General features: G+C 45.9%; 1 protein-coding gene and 2 pseudogenes across 5 annotated transcripts in view; 1 reads left to right on the forward strand and 2 right to left on the reverse strand.

Moving 5' to 3' along the window:
* LOC101095724 (P2R1A-PPP2R2A-interacting phosphatase regulator 1-like) overlaps positions 1-16,767 on the forward strand; it is a 101,578-nt gene that overhangs the window by 49,878 nt on the left and 34,933 nt on the right. The window contains exon 12 of one of the 5 annotated variants that reach the window (XM_019824332.3): positions 14,315-14,450. The exons of the other annotated variants lie outside the window; for them this stretch is intronic. Within the exon in view, the coding sequence (XP_019679891.1) occupies positions 14,315-14,342 (28 nt within the window). The 3' untranslated portion in view covers positions 14,343-14,450. Of the gene's footprint in view, positions 1-14,314; positions 14,451-16,767 lie in introns of those variants that run through there. 5 annotated transcript variants of the gene reach the window in all.
* On the reverse strand, positions 159-1,073 carry LOC109496615 (annotated as a pseudogene).
* On the reverse strand, positions 11,553-11,904 carry LOC123383266 (annotated as a pseudogene).

Below are 16,767 nucleotides of genomic sequence, written 5' to 3' on the forward strand. Positions count from 1 at the left end.
GCCTCTCTATTGAGAGGCACCTAACAAGATGACAGTGACAAGCTAGGGTTCAGAGTGATGTAGAATACCATTTCTTGTCCTTGATCTGATCCCAGTTCTCCTGACCAACCTAATCTATACGTTGGTCTTCTTTCCAGCCTAATGACTCCTTTGCCTTTTATCCCTTTCGCCATGCTTCCCACATGGTAGGCACTATTTAAATGATCCTGGTAAACTGTATCTACCAGCTCCAAATAGCAGCAGCCCAGTGCCTTCCACCATGCGTATGTGCCTGTGTGCTTAATTTTTTGTTTGTTGGTTTGTTTGTTGTGTTTTGTTGTTTTTTTTTTTTTACTGTTCCAGTCAGTGGAAGGGAAACTTTATGGAGGGCACAGGGTCTGGGGGCTTGGGCAGGAGCCTGCCCTACAAGCAAAGTAAGAGTCAGTAGAGGGGCCTTATTTGACCTTCTCGGGGTGCAGGTTTTTGGTGTGGCCTCACTTTTTCTTGGCGGCAGTTGACAGCGCTGGGGTGCAGACGAGAATACCACGGCAGATTTTACCTTGTCACAGTTGTATTTCCGGGCCAGCTGGCGGAGGGAAGGCCCAGTGATGCCCTCCCACGGGCAAAGCACCAAGCGCAAGGTGGATTCTTTCTGGAGATTGTAGCCTGAGAGAGTGCGGCCATCCTCCAGCTGTTTGCCCGCAAAAATTAGACGCTGCTGGTGAAGTGGGACGCCCTCCTTGTCTTGGATTTTGGTTTTGACATTCTCAGTGGTGTCACTGGGCTTGACCTGGAGGGTGATAGTCTTACCCATCAGAGGCTTCACAAAGATCTGCATCTCTGTGTCCACAAGGCTGCTGCCACCGCTCCACTCAGCTACCTTGTTCTGTGTGCCTAGTGTTTTCAAGAGAGTAGTTTCCTCACTGCAAGGACTGCATCTTGGTGCATAGTTTCCAACAGGATGCTTAATACTTATACTTGCTAAGCAGAAGTAACTTTAAATCTTCCAACTTTGGGGGGCATCCGGCTGGCTCAGTTCGGTAGAGCGTGTGACTCTTGACCTTGGTGTCGTTGAGTTTGAGCCCCTCATCGGGCATAGAGATTACTTAAAAAAAAAAAAAAATTAATTAATTAATTAAAAAAATAAAAATGTTTGTAAAAATCTTCAACTTTTGAAGAGTTTTCCATTAATACTATGCTTAAAGTCAACTTTACTGAGATATAATTTACATACTTATCACAAACTGCACCCAGTTTAAGCCTGCAGTCAAAATACAGACCACTTCCATTGCCAGAGAGAATGCCCCCTTGTAGTTAGTTAATCTCAACCCCTGCTGCTGGCTTCAGGTTATCACTGGTCTCCTTTTCTTTATCACCATAGATTAGATTCTCTTTATGATGTTTCACATACATGTATAATCACATAGTATGTACTCTTTTGTGTCTGGCTGGTTTCGATTAGAATGTCCTTGAGATCCATCCATGTTGCTTTCTGTATCAGTGGTTCGTTACTTTTTATCGTGAGTCATATTTCATTGTATGTATATGGCACAATTCGTCCATTCGCCTTTTTAAAATTTTTTTTTAATGTTTATTATTTATTTTTGAGAGAGACAGAGACAGAGACAGAGAGACAGAGCGTGAGTAGGGGAGGGACAGAGAGAGAGGGAGACACAGAATTCAAAGCAGGCTCCAGGCTCTGGGCTGTCAGCACAGAGCCCGACGCGGGGCTCGAACTCACCAACTGCCAGATCATGACCTGAGCTGAAGTCTGACACTTAACAGACTGAGACACCCAGGCACCCCTGTCCATTCACCTTTTGATGGACATTTGGGTTGTTTCCAATTGGGGGCCATTACGAATAAAGCTGCTATGAATATTTGTGTTTTAACTTTTATGTGGATGTATACTTTAATTTCTCTTGAGTAACTATCTAGTAGAATTGCTATATTATAATGGTGAGTGCATGTTTAACTTTATTCAGAAATTGCCAGCCTGTTCTCCAAAGTGATGTTACCATTTTGTATTCCCACCCGCAGTGCATATTCATTTGAGTACTAAATGTGTGTGGTTCATTTAAACAGTGTTTGCATTTTGAGATCCTGCTTTTCTAGAGGATTTGTTGTGTTAAATCTCCCTTAAGATAAGAAAGCCATCAGTGAGAGTAAGGGAATATGTTTAAATACGTTTATTTTATTTAAAAAACGCTCATTGGATTTTATTTGTTTTCAAAGAATTTACCCTGTATATCTTGGGTTTTGTTATTTGGCCAAATGCAATTATTCATCACTGTTTAAAATGATCAGCTAAAGGGCATACTTCCTTCAAAAGATAATCCTATTTGATTTAGAAAATAAACTGACCTGATTTTCTCCAGAGTCTTCTAAAATTCTTAGGAATAGCTTCATATGACTTCCCACTTCTTTTTAGTTAACTCTGAGATAAATTCATAGATAAATCATTCTCAGAGAGAAGCTGTGGCTCGCTAAACTCCCAGTGACGTAGTAAGTGTGTATGTAGCCTCTCATACTCCCTCCTTACTGGCAGGTGCAGAGTCTGACTTTATAGATATTTGCCAGTGTCCTGTTGGTTAGGGGCTGTGAGCATCTGGAAAGCTATGAAGCATGGTATCAGCCTTTGGATCTTGGTGACAAAGAAGAAATTCTTTTTAAATGAAACAAGGGGGCGCCTGGGTGGCTCAGTCGGTTGAGCGTCCGACTTCGGCTCAGATCACGATCTGGCAGTCTGTGAGCTCGAGCCCTGCGTCGGGCTCTGGGCTGACGGCTCGGGGCCTGGAGCCTGCTTCAGATTCTGTGTCTCCCTCTCTCTCTGCCCCTAACCCACTTGCATTCTGTCTCTGTCTGTTTCAAAAATAAATAAACATTTAAAAAAAAATTAAATGAAACAAAACAGGGGCCGCTGGGTGGCTCAGTCGGTTAAGCGTTCGACCTCAGCTCAGGTCATGATCTCACAGTTCGTGAGTTCAAGCCCCACGTCCGGCTCTGTGCTGACAGCTCAGAGCCTGGAGCCTGCTTCGGATTCTGTGTCTCCCTGTCTCTCTACTCCTCCCCCAGTCGTGTTGTCTCTCTGTCTCTCAAAAATAAACACTAAAAAAATTAAATGAAACAAAACACTAGATGTACTTTGTCTGTCTCACCGTACCCAAGATCCAAGGGTTTATAGAGCACGTGTTGCCAAGCAACAAGCTTTGCTAATCTCACTTTAGCATATAGGAACTCTAGTGTAAGTTCCAGGGTTGTTTGAGTCTTGTCTGGGACTCCTCAAATGCTGGGCATGAGAAGGAAGCCATTTGTATACTAGAAAATGTAGTGCCACGTTCACCAGGCTCTCGACTAGAGGATTTTGCTATCTCCTTTTCTACACTGTAAAATCAGGAGTAGTGTGCTTGCCTCTAGGATTTCTATCCCATCGTAGATGATCTGCACAGAACCGATTTAGTACTATTCTCCTCTGTGATATAGGACCCACATTAACACATTGCATTTGTGGGCTATTTGGGGTCATTTGGCAATGCCCGCTCTGCCCCAGAGAACTAACCCCTTCTGCTCCCAGCTTTTTTTGTATCTATGAGAAGCTTTTGTTTAGTCTCCAATTTTCTCGAAGCCATTTGAAAATATCATTTATTGGGGCGCCTGGGTGGCGCAGTCGGTTAAGCGTCCGACTTCAGCCAGGTCACAATCTCGCGATCCGTGAGTTCGAGCCCTGCGTCGGGCTCTGGGCTGATGGCTCAGAGCCTGGAGCCTGTTTCCGATTCTGTGTCTCCCTCTCTCTCTGCCCCTCCCCCGTTCATGCTCTGTCTCTCTCTGTCCCAAAAATAAATAAACGTTGAAAAAAAAATTTTTTTTAAATAAATAAAAAATAAAAATATCATTTACTCTATACAAGAGCTCGTCTTTCCTGTATAAATCAAATACATTCCAGGTTTACTATATTATATTGAACTTTTCTTGGTCGTAAACCTTTCAAGGAACCTGGATTCATCTCTGTGACTCTGTGGAATTGTTATTCAATGGTAACTGCCCCAGACGTTTTTCTGGTTCGAATTCTTTGACTGAGTGGTTCAGAGTCCTGTATTGTTTCATGTGAATGAAACGGCTCTTTTTAGAAACGCAGCACACTTCTCAGGAAGTTGAAAAGCAGGAGCACACTTTGAGATATGAAGCAGGTTAAGAGCACCTAGGCACTGTGTCTCTGCTGATGTATTATTGATTGTATTTAGATTCTGCTCCTCTCTCCCTAAAGACTTGAAGCAGAGACCGTTGAAGTCGATACAGCTTGTCATCGTTTCTTCCCACCCAGCTTTCTGCTGCCTGTTTCCTTCCAGCTGTCCAGGTGCCCGCTCCTCCACTAGTATCTGCCCAGGTCGGCTCCCTTCCAGAAGGGGCCAGGGCCGATGCTCCAGAGACACTTCTTCCCTCTTCTAATCAAAACTCCCATCGTATGTGGAGAAAAGGGAACACTCATGCACTGTTGGTGGGAATGCAGACTGGTGCGTTGCGTGTGGAAAACAGTGTGGTTCCCAAGAAATTAAGAATAGATCTACTCTATGATCCAGTAATTCTACTACTGGGGATTTACCCGTAGAATGCAAAAACACTAACCCAAAGGGACACCTGCACCCCTGTGTTGACAGCGGCGTTATTGACAATAGCCAAAGTATGGGAGCAACCGAAGTGTCCACGGTATGTATCTATAATGGAATGTTACTCGGTCATAAAAAAGAATGAAACCTTGCCATTTGCAACAACATGGATGGATCTAGAGGATATAATGCTAAGTGAAAAAGTCAGTCAGAGAAAGACAAATACCATACGATTTCACTCATGCGTGGAATCCAAGAAGCAAAACAAACGAAGAAAATGAGACAAACCAAAAAACTATAGAGAAGAAAACAGTGGTTCCCAGAGAAGAGGTGGGTAGGAGGGAGGATGGGTGAAATAGGTAAAGGGGATTAAGGGTACACTTACCTTGATGAGCACCGAGTAATGCATACAAGTGTTGAGTCACTATATCGTTTGCCTGAAACTCATATAACACTGTATATTAACTCTACTGGAAAAGAAAAGCTCCCATCCTAGCCAGTCTGACGTCAATTTGTACGTCCTGATTAAAGTTTTCCACGGGAAATTGGAAGTGGCCAATAAATCTAACCCCGGGGAGGGTTGTTTGTATTTTAAAGCAACAATTTAGCTCTAATCTCCATCACTGGAATTTGGGGCGTAGTGGTCAGGAGATGACGTAGATGGGACGGTCCATCCCCTTCCTGCCCCCTCTCCAGCGCTCCCCAGACGCAACGAAGAGTGGGTAGAAGCCACAGGCCTTCTCTCCTCTCTCTCCATTATCGTCCCCATTTGTTTAGGAGCAAACTGACACTTGGGAGGCTTACGCAGTGCCCAAGTTTCTCCCTGGGGACAATAATGGCACCGATAGCATGGAAGTTATTGTGAAGACAAAATTATCCGCTACGTGCAAAACGCTAAGCTTCCTGGCAAATCGTAAGCACACAATTTTATAAGTGCTTGTTGTGATCGTTCTTATTTACCAGCTGGTCTCTAAAAGGAAAGGAAGAGGCCAATCCTAGGTATCTTCCAGTCTCCCTTTCTAGACATTTCGGCATGCCATTCTTGGTTTTTATTTACACATGGGTTATAAAGCTTCCTTTAACGTAAGTTTAAGGGATGCCTGGGTAGCTCAGTCGGTTAAGCGTCTGATGCTTGACCTGAGGTCAGACCTTGATCTCAGGGTCAAGAGTTCAAGCCCCGCGTTGGGCTCTGCACTGAGCGTGAGGTCTACTTAAGAAAAGAAACAAAGAAATCCAAGTAGGGAAAAGTAAGTTGATTTAAACAGAATTGTTAGGTGTCACGTGGTATGTGGATGTGGCAAAGATGTTGATGAATATAAGTAAAATGCCTCCTTCAGTGATTCCTCATCACTAGAATAAGGTCAAACCGTACTGGAGTGACCACCCTATTTAATATTGTACTGTGAAATATTAATATTAACTATTAATATTGCTATCTCCCCCCCCCCCCCCGCCTCCCAGTACTCCTGATCCCCTCTAGCCTGCTCTGCGTTTCCTTTTTGCTCTAGGATGTATCACCTTCTAACATTTTCTATAGGTGACTTTTTTTTTTTTAATTAATGTTATTCATTTTTGAGAGAGACAGAGACAGAGAGCGAGCAGGGGAGGGGCAGAGAGAAAGGGAGGCACAGAATCCCAAGCAGACTCCAAGCTCCGAGCTGGCCCCACAGAGCCCGATGAGGGGCTCGAACCCACCAACTGCGAGATCATGACCCGAGCCTAAGTCGGACACTTAACCGACTGAGCCACCCAGGCGCCCCTAGGTTACTTATTATCTTTATTTGTGTCTCTTTGTTGGGATGTAAGCCCCTCCAAGGCAGGAACCTTTTACTGGTTCTGTTGATGAAGTGAGCACAGTGCCTAAAACAGTGCATGGCCTTGGAGATGGTCACTAAATATCTGATGATCTCGCGGTCTGTGAGTTCGAGCCCTGAGTCGGGCAGCTCGGAGCCTGGAGCCTGCTTCGGATTCTGTGTCTCCTTCTCTCTCTGCCCCTCCCCGACTTGTGCTCTGTCTCTCTCTGTCTCTCAAAAATAAATACCTGTAAAAAAAATTTTTTTTCAAAGATTTGGTTACAAAAATGTCCATCACCGTCTTGAGTTTGTAGCAGTGAAGACTTTGCAACAGACTCAACATCCATCAATCAGAGTTCAATTCGAGAACTCATGGTGACTCTCACTGGGTGAAGGACAATCCGGCACTATCTACCAAAATTATAAATGCACATAGCCTTTGAAGGAGCAATTCTGCTTTTAGGAGTTTATCTCGCGGATATACTTGCTCATGTACCAAATGAGCGTGTGTTGGTGGCTCACTCAAGCGCACTCGTCACTCCTACTAGACACAGCAGTGACAGAACTCATTAAATTGTTATGTGGGGCTATATTTATTGATGTGGGAAGATCAGAAGAGCTAACATTAATGCAGCATGCTGCGTACCAGGCACTGTGATAAGTGTTTTTATATATTTTTATCTCATTTAATCCTCATAACAGCCCTGTGAGGTAGTTCCTATAATAGTACTACACAGGAGGAAATGGATTCAGGGAGGTTAATTTACTTACCCAGGGTCAGTAATCCGTAGCAATTGCTAATACGGAGGCAATGCTGAGATGTCTGAAATATGTTATGACAAAACAATGCGTACACTACGATCCACTTTTATGAGAAAAAAAAATACACATAGATATGTAAGTGCATAGATGTGCATTAAAAAAAAAACTTGGAAAGAAATATATCAAAATATTAACAGTCGGCTGATGCGATTGTGGGCGGTTTCTCTTTTCTTCCTTTTGCTTATAATTTCCTGATTTTTCTGTCAAGTTTTGGGGCTGACTTGGAGGGAGGACGTCCCGCCAGGAGGCGTGAATTACTTGTGTAATTTTAAAGATGGCTCCATTTTTAAAAGCTCGGCGGTAGTGTGGAACAGTGACACAGATTTGTGGGAAGCGTTTCTAGGCTGAGAGGGGAAAAAAAACACCAGTGGGGAGGGAGAGAGTGCCCAAAGGGAAAGAGGATGGCTCCTGGGGCCAAGTGCAGGCGAAGTGTCAAAGGCACTGGTGGAAGAGGCAACCTTGAGGAGCAAGTCCCTCGTTTCCATGAGGCTGAGGGGTGGGGGGCAAGCAGACGGGGGGCTGGGGGAAAGGCAGAGAACTGGCGCAGGGCTAGGGAAAGAGTGAGCACTGAGAGCTCCTGCCCCATGGCCTGTGTCCTATCATCGAAATCCAAAGCTGGCCCTCTACTGAGGGGTCGGGCAGAGGGGGTTGGGTAGGGGATCTGAGGAGAGGGAGAGGATTTGGAACAATCACTGAGAGAAATTTGATACAGATATATAAAAGGACTGCCTCGCAGCCCTTGGGGCCCCGCTGAGGCTGGCTGGCCTGGCTTTGTAGCCGAGCCAACTTCATGACCTTCTCCAGCAATAGCCAGCAGCCTGGGAGTGGGGGGTGGAGAGAATGGGTGGTGGGATTTTCACAGGGCTGGGGATTGGCAGAGCAGGTGCTGCAGAAGGACACGGGGAGAGCGAGTCCAGGGGTCAATGCTAGCATGGCTAAATGGGGCTGACCTGGAAGGAGGAAAGGATGCCAGCAGGCTTACTGATGGCGTCTGGGAAAGGAGAAGGGAGGAAGGACAGGCTGGTGGCCGTGTGGGCCAGAGAGTGTAGAGCGAGACCAATAGGAAACTGAGGTCGGAGGGGTGTTTCTGAGTTTGACACGTTGAACTGTCTCCTCTGGAGCCCTGGGGGGAAGCGGGTCGCGCAGCAAGGAAACGGTGCGGACGGAGGGGTGAAGACAGCGGTACAATAACGCCTACCTGATAGAGGGCAGTTTGGCAATATCTGTCAAAATTCCAAAGGCACGTTCCCGTTCGTCCAGCAGTTCAGCTTTGAGGGGTGTCTCGTCCAGATATACTTACTTGCTTTTGTGCAAGATGAGTGTTGAGGGTGAGTCGGGACGGCGCTGTCTGTAACGGCCACAGATGGGAAGCAGCCGAAAGGTCCATCAATAGTGATTTCATTGGTTACATAAATTGTGGTTCATAAAAGTGGGACGCTAGGAGGCTGGAGAAGGGAGGACGTTTCTCTTGCTAAGTGGAAGAGGCAAGGCACCGATCAGTGGGAATAGTTCACAGTCTATTTGCTAACCCACGCGTAAAACCTCTCCAGACGGATACATAAAAACTGTTCATACAGGTTGCCTCTGAGGAGGGAGAGCTGTTGGCTGGGTGACAGGGTTTGTTTGGAAGGCAACTTCTCATTGGCCCTCCTGTTTCTGTTGTGTAGCTTTCGTCTTTCTTTATGGAAGTATAAGCAACAGAGAAAAATTGTATATATTCGAGGTATACAATGTGATGCAGCTTTTGAATTTGGAGCCACGTGAATATATTACTCACTGAGGGAATAAAAATAATTAACTGATAACGTTGTATATAGACATCCATGTATCTGTATGTAATTTGGATCTCTTTTATAGATAGGACATCATTAAAATAAAAGCACAACGAAAACTCCCACCAGAGAGTTTGCTTCGAACCAGTCGGTTTGCCCCGGGGATGGGTGGGAATTTGGATGCCATGAAACTGACCATGTGCCAGTAATTGCTGAGGCTGGGGGACAGGTATGTGGGGGTTCGTTTTCATCTGAAACGCGAAATCGCCGCTCTTGTAGGGCAAAGATGCCCACGTGGCGGCAATTCCAGGCAGTTTAAGCTAATGCTGTTCTCATTTTTTGTAAATTTTCCATGATACAAAAGTTTTCAAAGACAGAAAAACAAGTGAGCTCCCTCCACACTCTTGCTAGGAATACTCATCCCGGCTCTTGTATCTTAGAATTCAATGGGAATAAAGTCCCATTCCCCCGTCAACTTTTTTTTTTTTAATTTTTTTAAATCTTTATTTACTTTTGACAGCGAGACAGAGTGTGAGCAAGGGAGGAGCAGGGAGAGAGGGAGACACAGAATCCGAAGCGGGCTCCAGGCTCCGAGCTGTCAGCACAGAGCCCGACACGGGGCTTGAATTCACGAACCGTGAGATCATGACCTGAGCCAAAGTCGGACGCTCGACCGACTGAGCCATCCAGGCGCCCCTCCCCGATACTATTTTCAGGACTTTTCCTGTTAACAGCAACCTCTCCCCACCCTGTTGTGTGTTAATTGGGTACCACCTTATCCTTATTGCTGGCGAGGCTCATCCTGTTCTCAAAAAATCACGTCTTTGGTTTTTTATGATCACTTGATGTTCTCTTCCTGCCTCACGGTCTATTATTAGCAATCCTAACTAATTTGGGGCCATGCATTTGTCCAGGTTGCATATATTTATCCGTCTGGGGGCTGATGTCTCTAGGACATTCAGTATACAGCCTTAAGTTGTTTTGCTTATGTCTGCACTTCTTCTGTTACCTAGGAAGCTACGGGGACTTTGGCCTGGCCCCCAACACCTGCTAATCCATGCCTTGTTGTCTGTCCTCAGGAGGCAGGTGGCTTCCCCTTGCTGCCTACAGGTCCGGGCATCTTCCCTGTGCCCCGCAGTCCGTCGGTCAACTCTGCTTGCGTATGCCCCTAGTACCCCCAAACTTAATCGGTTCCTCCAACTTGAAGCCTCCCCTTTACTTCCTCTCCAAACAGCCTCCTATGACCCCCTTCCTCAGGCAGTCTAGGTTTGGCATACCTTCTCTGTGCTCTCACAACTTCCTTTGTGACGCCAAAATATGCTGGCCTCTTTTTTTTTTTTTTTTTTTTTTGTCCTGTCCATCCCAGACTACGAGCTCCTGGGTTAAGGATCAAGCCTGTGTTTTGTTCTCCCTTGAATATCTCACACCGAGCATGGCATCGGGCACATGGTTAAATACCCGAAATAATACATTTTTACAATTTTAATTTGAAATACTTCCGGCGTACAGAAAATTGTGTGCAAACATAGCAGAAAGAAGTTTCACGTGCCCTTCATCAAGATTCATCTGGTGTCAGCATCTTGTTACATTGACCATTCTCCCTACACACACACATGCGTGCACACACACACACACACACACACACATTTTTGCGTGTGAGGCTCTGGGGAGGAAATCGCAGACATCAATATGTGTACCAAGAATGTCCGTCACAGCTACTTTCTTCCTGGTCCCCAGCCTTTCTTTGTCTTTCAAGACATCAGCATCTTGGAAGAGCATGAGCCAGTTATTTTGCAGAACGGTCCCCAGTTGGGGTTTGCCTGATGTGTCCTGGTGATGAGAGGTCATGCATTTCTAGCATGAGTCAAACATTAAAAGGGATCCAGTGATTGTCGGTGATGTTAACTTTGATTAATTGTTAAGATGACGTCTGCCGTGTTTTTCCAGTGTAAAGATACAATTTTTCTTTTTGTACTGAATAACTAATGTATGGGGAGATACTTTGAGACTATGTAAATAACATATTTTTCATAAAACTTTCAGTCACTAGTTTTAGGATCCATTGATGACTCTTGCCTGAATCAGTTTTTACTATGGTGGTTGTCAAAGAGTAATTTTCAACATAATATCCATGCATTGGTTAAATGAATTGCTCATTTGTCCTACAGAAGGGATGCCTCCTTTGCTAGGACAGCAGCTTCTAGTTGGCTGCAAGAGTGAAGTCTAGGTGGAGAAAAGTCGGCAGTGCTTGGAAAACTTAAATGAGGTCAGTTCTGCTCTAAGCCCTGCTGGCCTGTGTCAGGACCCCACATGGACTCCGTGGCCTTCCCAAGATGGTCTCCATGCTGAGGCCCAGCAGCAGCGGCTTGCTTAGTCAGCCGCCTGCCTGTGGGACCCATGCCTGCCTACTCTTACTATTTTCCATCAAAGTGGAGAGCAGAGAGGATAAAGATGGGGGGCACTCTTGCCTTCCATTTTGACTTATTTGAAAAACAGAAAGCAGAATTCAGGATTCCACCCAACCTTTTCTGCCATTCCGGAGACCACATTTTTAGACGGTGGGATCGAGGCATTGCTTTTTTTTTTTTTTTTTTTTAATTTTGTCACACAAATTTATTTATTATAGGCTAGCAATGTGTTAAATGGTGGAGCTTCTACTGGTCTTTCAACTCCTTCAGGCTTCTGATGGCCGACTTTACTGTGAGGGCAGAAGTGGTGTTGTAGGTCCAGGCACCACCCGCTACAGTTTTCATGCGGGAACCACGATGCCAGATTCCCCACAGCTCGTCTTTTCGTCTTGGTTTTGTCACAGAAGGAGCAAGGCTACTTGGTGTGCTGGCCTATTTCAAGCTTCTTCGCCATTTTCCTCAGGGAGGCACCACAACGGGTCCCGTATTTACCGACGATTCCGACCTTCGTGGTGCATTTAGCCATGTCGCTGCGAGCTAGGTCGGAGCCCAGGGAGCCAAGGCATCATGTTCATGTGGGTTCTTGTACAGAAAACGAAAGGCACCGTGACTACATGGAAGGCAGAGGGAAGTACATGGTGGAGTTATTTTTGTTCGGGGACTGTATTAGTTTCCTAGGGCTGTTGTACCAAAATACCACAAACAGGGTGGCCTAAAACAATAGAAATTTATTCTCTCACAGTTCCAAGAGCTGGGGTTTAAAATCTAGGTGTGGCAGGGGCATGGCATGCTCCCTCTGAAGCCTTGAGGGCAGGATGCTTCCTTGCCTCTTCCAGCTTCCGGTGGCCCCAGGTGTTTCCTGGCTTGTGGCTGCACATCTTCAGTCTCTGCCGCCATCTTCCCTGTGTGTCTGCATTTGCCTTCACATGGCATTCTCCCTGTGTCTGTGTCTTTGTTCAAATTTCCCTCTTCTTATAAGGACCTCGGTTATATTGGTTTAGGGCCCGCCCTAATAACCGCATCTGAACTTGATTACATCTGCAAAGACCCTAACCTTCACAGGTACCCAGGGTTAGGGCTTCAGCCTCTCTTTTTGGGGGACCTGACTCAACCCATAACAGGAGCCATGTCTGAAGTCCAGCCCACTTGGGAACACAAAGTGGAGTGCTATTCCCTATGATGCCTCAGCCCAGTATAACAGAGCTCTCTGTCCTTCCTGCTCACTCTGGTCTTGGTTGGCTTGCCAACATGTAAGGAAGGAAAATGAGACAGGCAGAACATCCTCAGCCCCCTTGAAATAGACTTTGGACGTTAATTTTCAAATGACCACAAGCGATGCACATAGCCATTGCATAGAAGACGATAGTAGAGAACAGGAACAGTCTACGAGGCTCTGGCCCCTGCATTCCTTCACAGAATTCTCATACTTATGATATAAATAGATTTGTTACCATTTGACAGATGGGGAGCGCGAGACCCAGAGAGATGAAGTGACTTCAAAAAAGTCACACAACTACTGATACTAAATTTCAGTAAATATTTGTTGCCTGAATGAGTGAATGAATGACTCAATCTGGGACGGTATCTCTGGTCTCCATTTCCTGATCCATTACTCTTTCCACTGTACCTCACAAATGACTGAAGACTGAGGTGTGGTCCCAAGACAATGAAGTATAGATCTGACCAGGTCAATTCCAGATTCTGTTGCTGTGTTTAATAACCTTCTGAATTCTGTGGTAATGAGCATGCCAGCCTAATTGATTTCTTTTCCTGCTCCTCTTCTGATACACCAATCAAGAGGCCATTTTGTCAAGATACTGAGGCATTGGCTTTAATTTTACTTGAGCTACATAATTGTCTACGATTATATTTGCACCAAAGGCAGGCCTCATCACGGGGACAGTTTTCCTATAACAACATATCAAGGAAGTAAAGAATTCAACATGTTACCTTCATACTCAGAAATGGAAGATTGATATTCCCTCGTGCCCATTTCTGGGTTTCCATCAGCATCACTGAGGGAGCCGGGAAAGCTCCATCCAACAAGGACTCAGTAACAATGTGCTGTGTGCCCAACCATGGGCTAGGTGCTGGAGTGAAGGTGGGGGAAGAAGAGAAGGAAGCTCTCTCAAGGATCTTCCAGTCTAAGGGAACCATGTGGGCATCCACATGGGAAACAGTGACCAAAGAGAAGTTGACACTTCCTAAGCACCTATGAGGTGCCAGTCACTTGACGAACCCGGGAGGGCAGATATTACCCCTATATAACAGATGAGCAAACTGAGGAACAGAGAGGCCGAGACAACTTGCCCAAGATCGCATAGCTAGTACGTGGTAGAACCAGGCTTCAAGCCCAGCAGGCCTGTGACTCAACAAAAGAGAATAATATGAGATGGCTTATAGGCAAGCACTTGCTTGCATGGGCCAGATGAGAGGCACTCAAGAAGTTTCAGTGAGATGCATGGAATCTAGGAAGGCCAGGATGGGGCCTCTGGGAGATAAGACTGTGTCAGGAAATTGACAGCCTGCAGCAGGTGCTCCCATACCAAATCCCTTTATAACTTGCCCACTACAACCACCTGTTCCCACTGAAGGGCTCAGGCTCCGTCCATCTTCTCTTCTGGTGTACTTGGGAAGGTGGGGAGGAGAAGCCAGTTCACATTTCTACCTTCAACTCAAGCTGCCCCCTCTCCGAGGCTGGCTGAACTGTTAACCTTCCAAGTGCCTGACCTCGTGGGACAATTTCGCCACGTTTCTCAACCCAGACGCACAGCCCCCTTTGAGCCGAGAGGAGCCTCTCTTTTGAGAACCACAAGACCCCACACCCCACCCCCCCGTGGCCTCCCCTCTCCCTCCTTTCCTACCCTTACGCTTCTGTTCACATAGAAGGCATGGCAGGAATTGAACGTGTTTCTGCTTTTTTTTTTCCATGGCAGGGAGAAGAGCTGGCTTAGTCAGATATAGAATCTTCCCAGTCTGCTCAAGGCGTTGCCAATCAAATAGCCTTCATCTGAAACATCAGATCCGTAGATTAAAATAAAAGAAGGGCACATGCATTCTCGGACTTTTTTCTCTACCCAGTGAAAAGAATAAGTTTCTTAAGTCTGTAGTTTTAGTTCTCAAGAGTCAAAGAGTTATGGTATATGGGGGGAGGGGAGGTGGGGGGAGGGTTCTCTCAAAAGAAAAATGGGATAAATGAAAGGTTTTGTAGGTCACTTACAAGAAATGCAGAGTTGTGCTCAGATTTTTTTTTAACTTTTTTTAAAATTTTATTTATTTTTGAGAGAGAGATAGAGCATGAGCAGGGGAGGGCAGAGAGAGAGGGAGACACAGAATCCGAAGCAGGCTCCAGGCTCTGAGCTGTCAGCACAGAGCCCGATGCGGGGCTTGAACCCACGAACTGTAAGATCGTGACCTGAGCCGAAGTCGGATGCTTCACAGACTGAGACACCCAGGCGCCCCTTTAAGACTTTTGGTTTTGAAATAAGTATGGAGTCACAGGAAGTTGCCCTTCACCCAGTCTCCCCCAGTGATTACATCACACATAATTATAGTACCATATAAAACCCAGAAAATGGATATAGGTACAATGTGTATGTGTAGTTGTATGCCATTTCATTACATGTGTAGATTTGCGTGGCCACCATCACAATCAAGAGGAAGACTATTCTATCACCACAAAGATCTCCCTGTGTACCCCTTTGTAGTCACACCCGCCCTGCCCCCTACCCCCATCACCATCCCTAATCTCTGGTAACCATTAATTTATTCTCCCATCTCTATAATCTTGTACTTTAAAGGAGCGCCTGGGTGGCTGAGTTAGCTAAGCGTCTGACTCCTGATTTCGGCTCAGGTCATGATCTCGTGGTTCGTGGGATCGAGCCCCGTGTCGGGCTCTGGGCTGACAGCGGGGAGCCTGCTTGGGATTCTCTCTCTACCTCTCTCTCTGCCCCTCCCCCACTCGTGCTCTCTCTTTCAAAAATAAATAAGACGTTAAAAAAAAAAGACCTTGTATTTTAAAAAGTACGGTTCCCTTACGAAAATGGATTGGCATCTCCAGTTTTCACAGAATCTCAGGCTTGAAGGAGTGACTTCTCCAGCCCATTTCCCACTCCATGCCCAAATTCCCTCTACAGTTCTTCCGAGTGTCCATCCAACTGCTACAACATGCAAACCAGAACCTTCTTCAGGATCTTATGGATATCGCGGTATGTGATACAAATATTGAGAGCAAGGACATTGTTTCCTCCTGCAAACTTATTTAATAACTGTCAAAACTTTTACCCTTACACTAAATATTACAAAAGGCCCTCTCCTGTGCTGATTTTCCCATCACACCCTGTTCTATCCCAAGCAAGCACCTCCTCTTTCCACCCTTTTACCTAGTGAGTGGGATGAGATGCAGGAGGCCTGGAAGGCTCACAGAAAATGCCAGAAATCCCTTCCTTAACTATAGATGAAATAGTCTGGCCTCCAGCAGTTGGGGCCTTTCAAACGTAAGTGGTGCCTGTGTGGAATTTATTTCCCAGGCTGTTGTTATCTACATGATACCTATAAGTCATTCCGGGGAGATAATCCGTGGAACCCAACTGCCCTGGAGTCCCAACTCCTCGGGACTCACTTGTGGTGGGTAAGAGAATTTTGCAAGGCACTCTATAGCCCATAACATCAGAAAATAATGACTCAAAAGCATGCCAAGACCAGAAGGGGTTAGCAGAAGTCAAGCCATGGGGGTTCCATGGCTGGGATTAATTTGGATCCCCCACCTGCTCTCCCCTGTACTGTTTTGAAATCTTTCCACTTTGCACAAACTGAACTTGCTCTGCACAAAGAGCACCTTGTTCTCCTCGACTGAACAGCGGCACTTACACAAATGCAGACTCAGACCCGTTAGGATGTGGCCTTTAGAAGAAGTGATTTCAAGGGGTAGTGGTGGGGAGGGCATCTGACTTTGGGCCAGGAGACACTGCAAGCTAATGAATACCCTCCTCCTTCTTGAAATATGGCTCAAAGGACCCTAGCTCACCACTTTCTGAGTGGGGGCTCCTGCCTTCCAGAACCCTCACTTCCCCTTAGGTGAAGAGCGTATGAGCAGTGAGGAAGGGAAGGAAAGACTACAGCTAGCTGTGTGCCCCACCCCAAGTGCCATGGCTCTGGGTCCACATCACAGCTTTCAACCCAAAGGCTAAAAGGCCTCAAATATGTGCTTCAGGTGAATGTAGCTACTCGTGTCTCAACGTTTTCCCCTTAACTAAATAGCCTGTGTGTGGAATTTGTAATTTCCAAAGTGAAAAGATATCTCCAATTGCTTTAATGATCCTGGCACGGGCGTGGCTGCTTCGGTTTTTTAAGGGGGTAATTTCTGTGGCTACTTTTGGGTTTTTTCTTC

Source organism: Felis catus, chromosome X (assembly GCF_018350175.1).
Source record: "Felis catus isolate Fca126 chromosome X, F.catus_Fca126_mat1.0, whole genome shotgun sequence".
In the NCBI taxonomy this organism is placed as follows: domain Eukaryota; kingdom Metazoa; phylum Chordata; class Mammalia; order Carnivora; family Felidae; genus Felis; species Felis catus.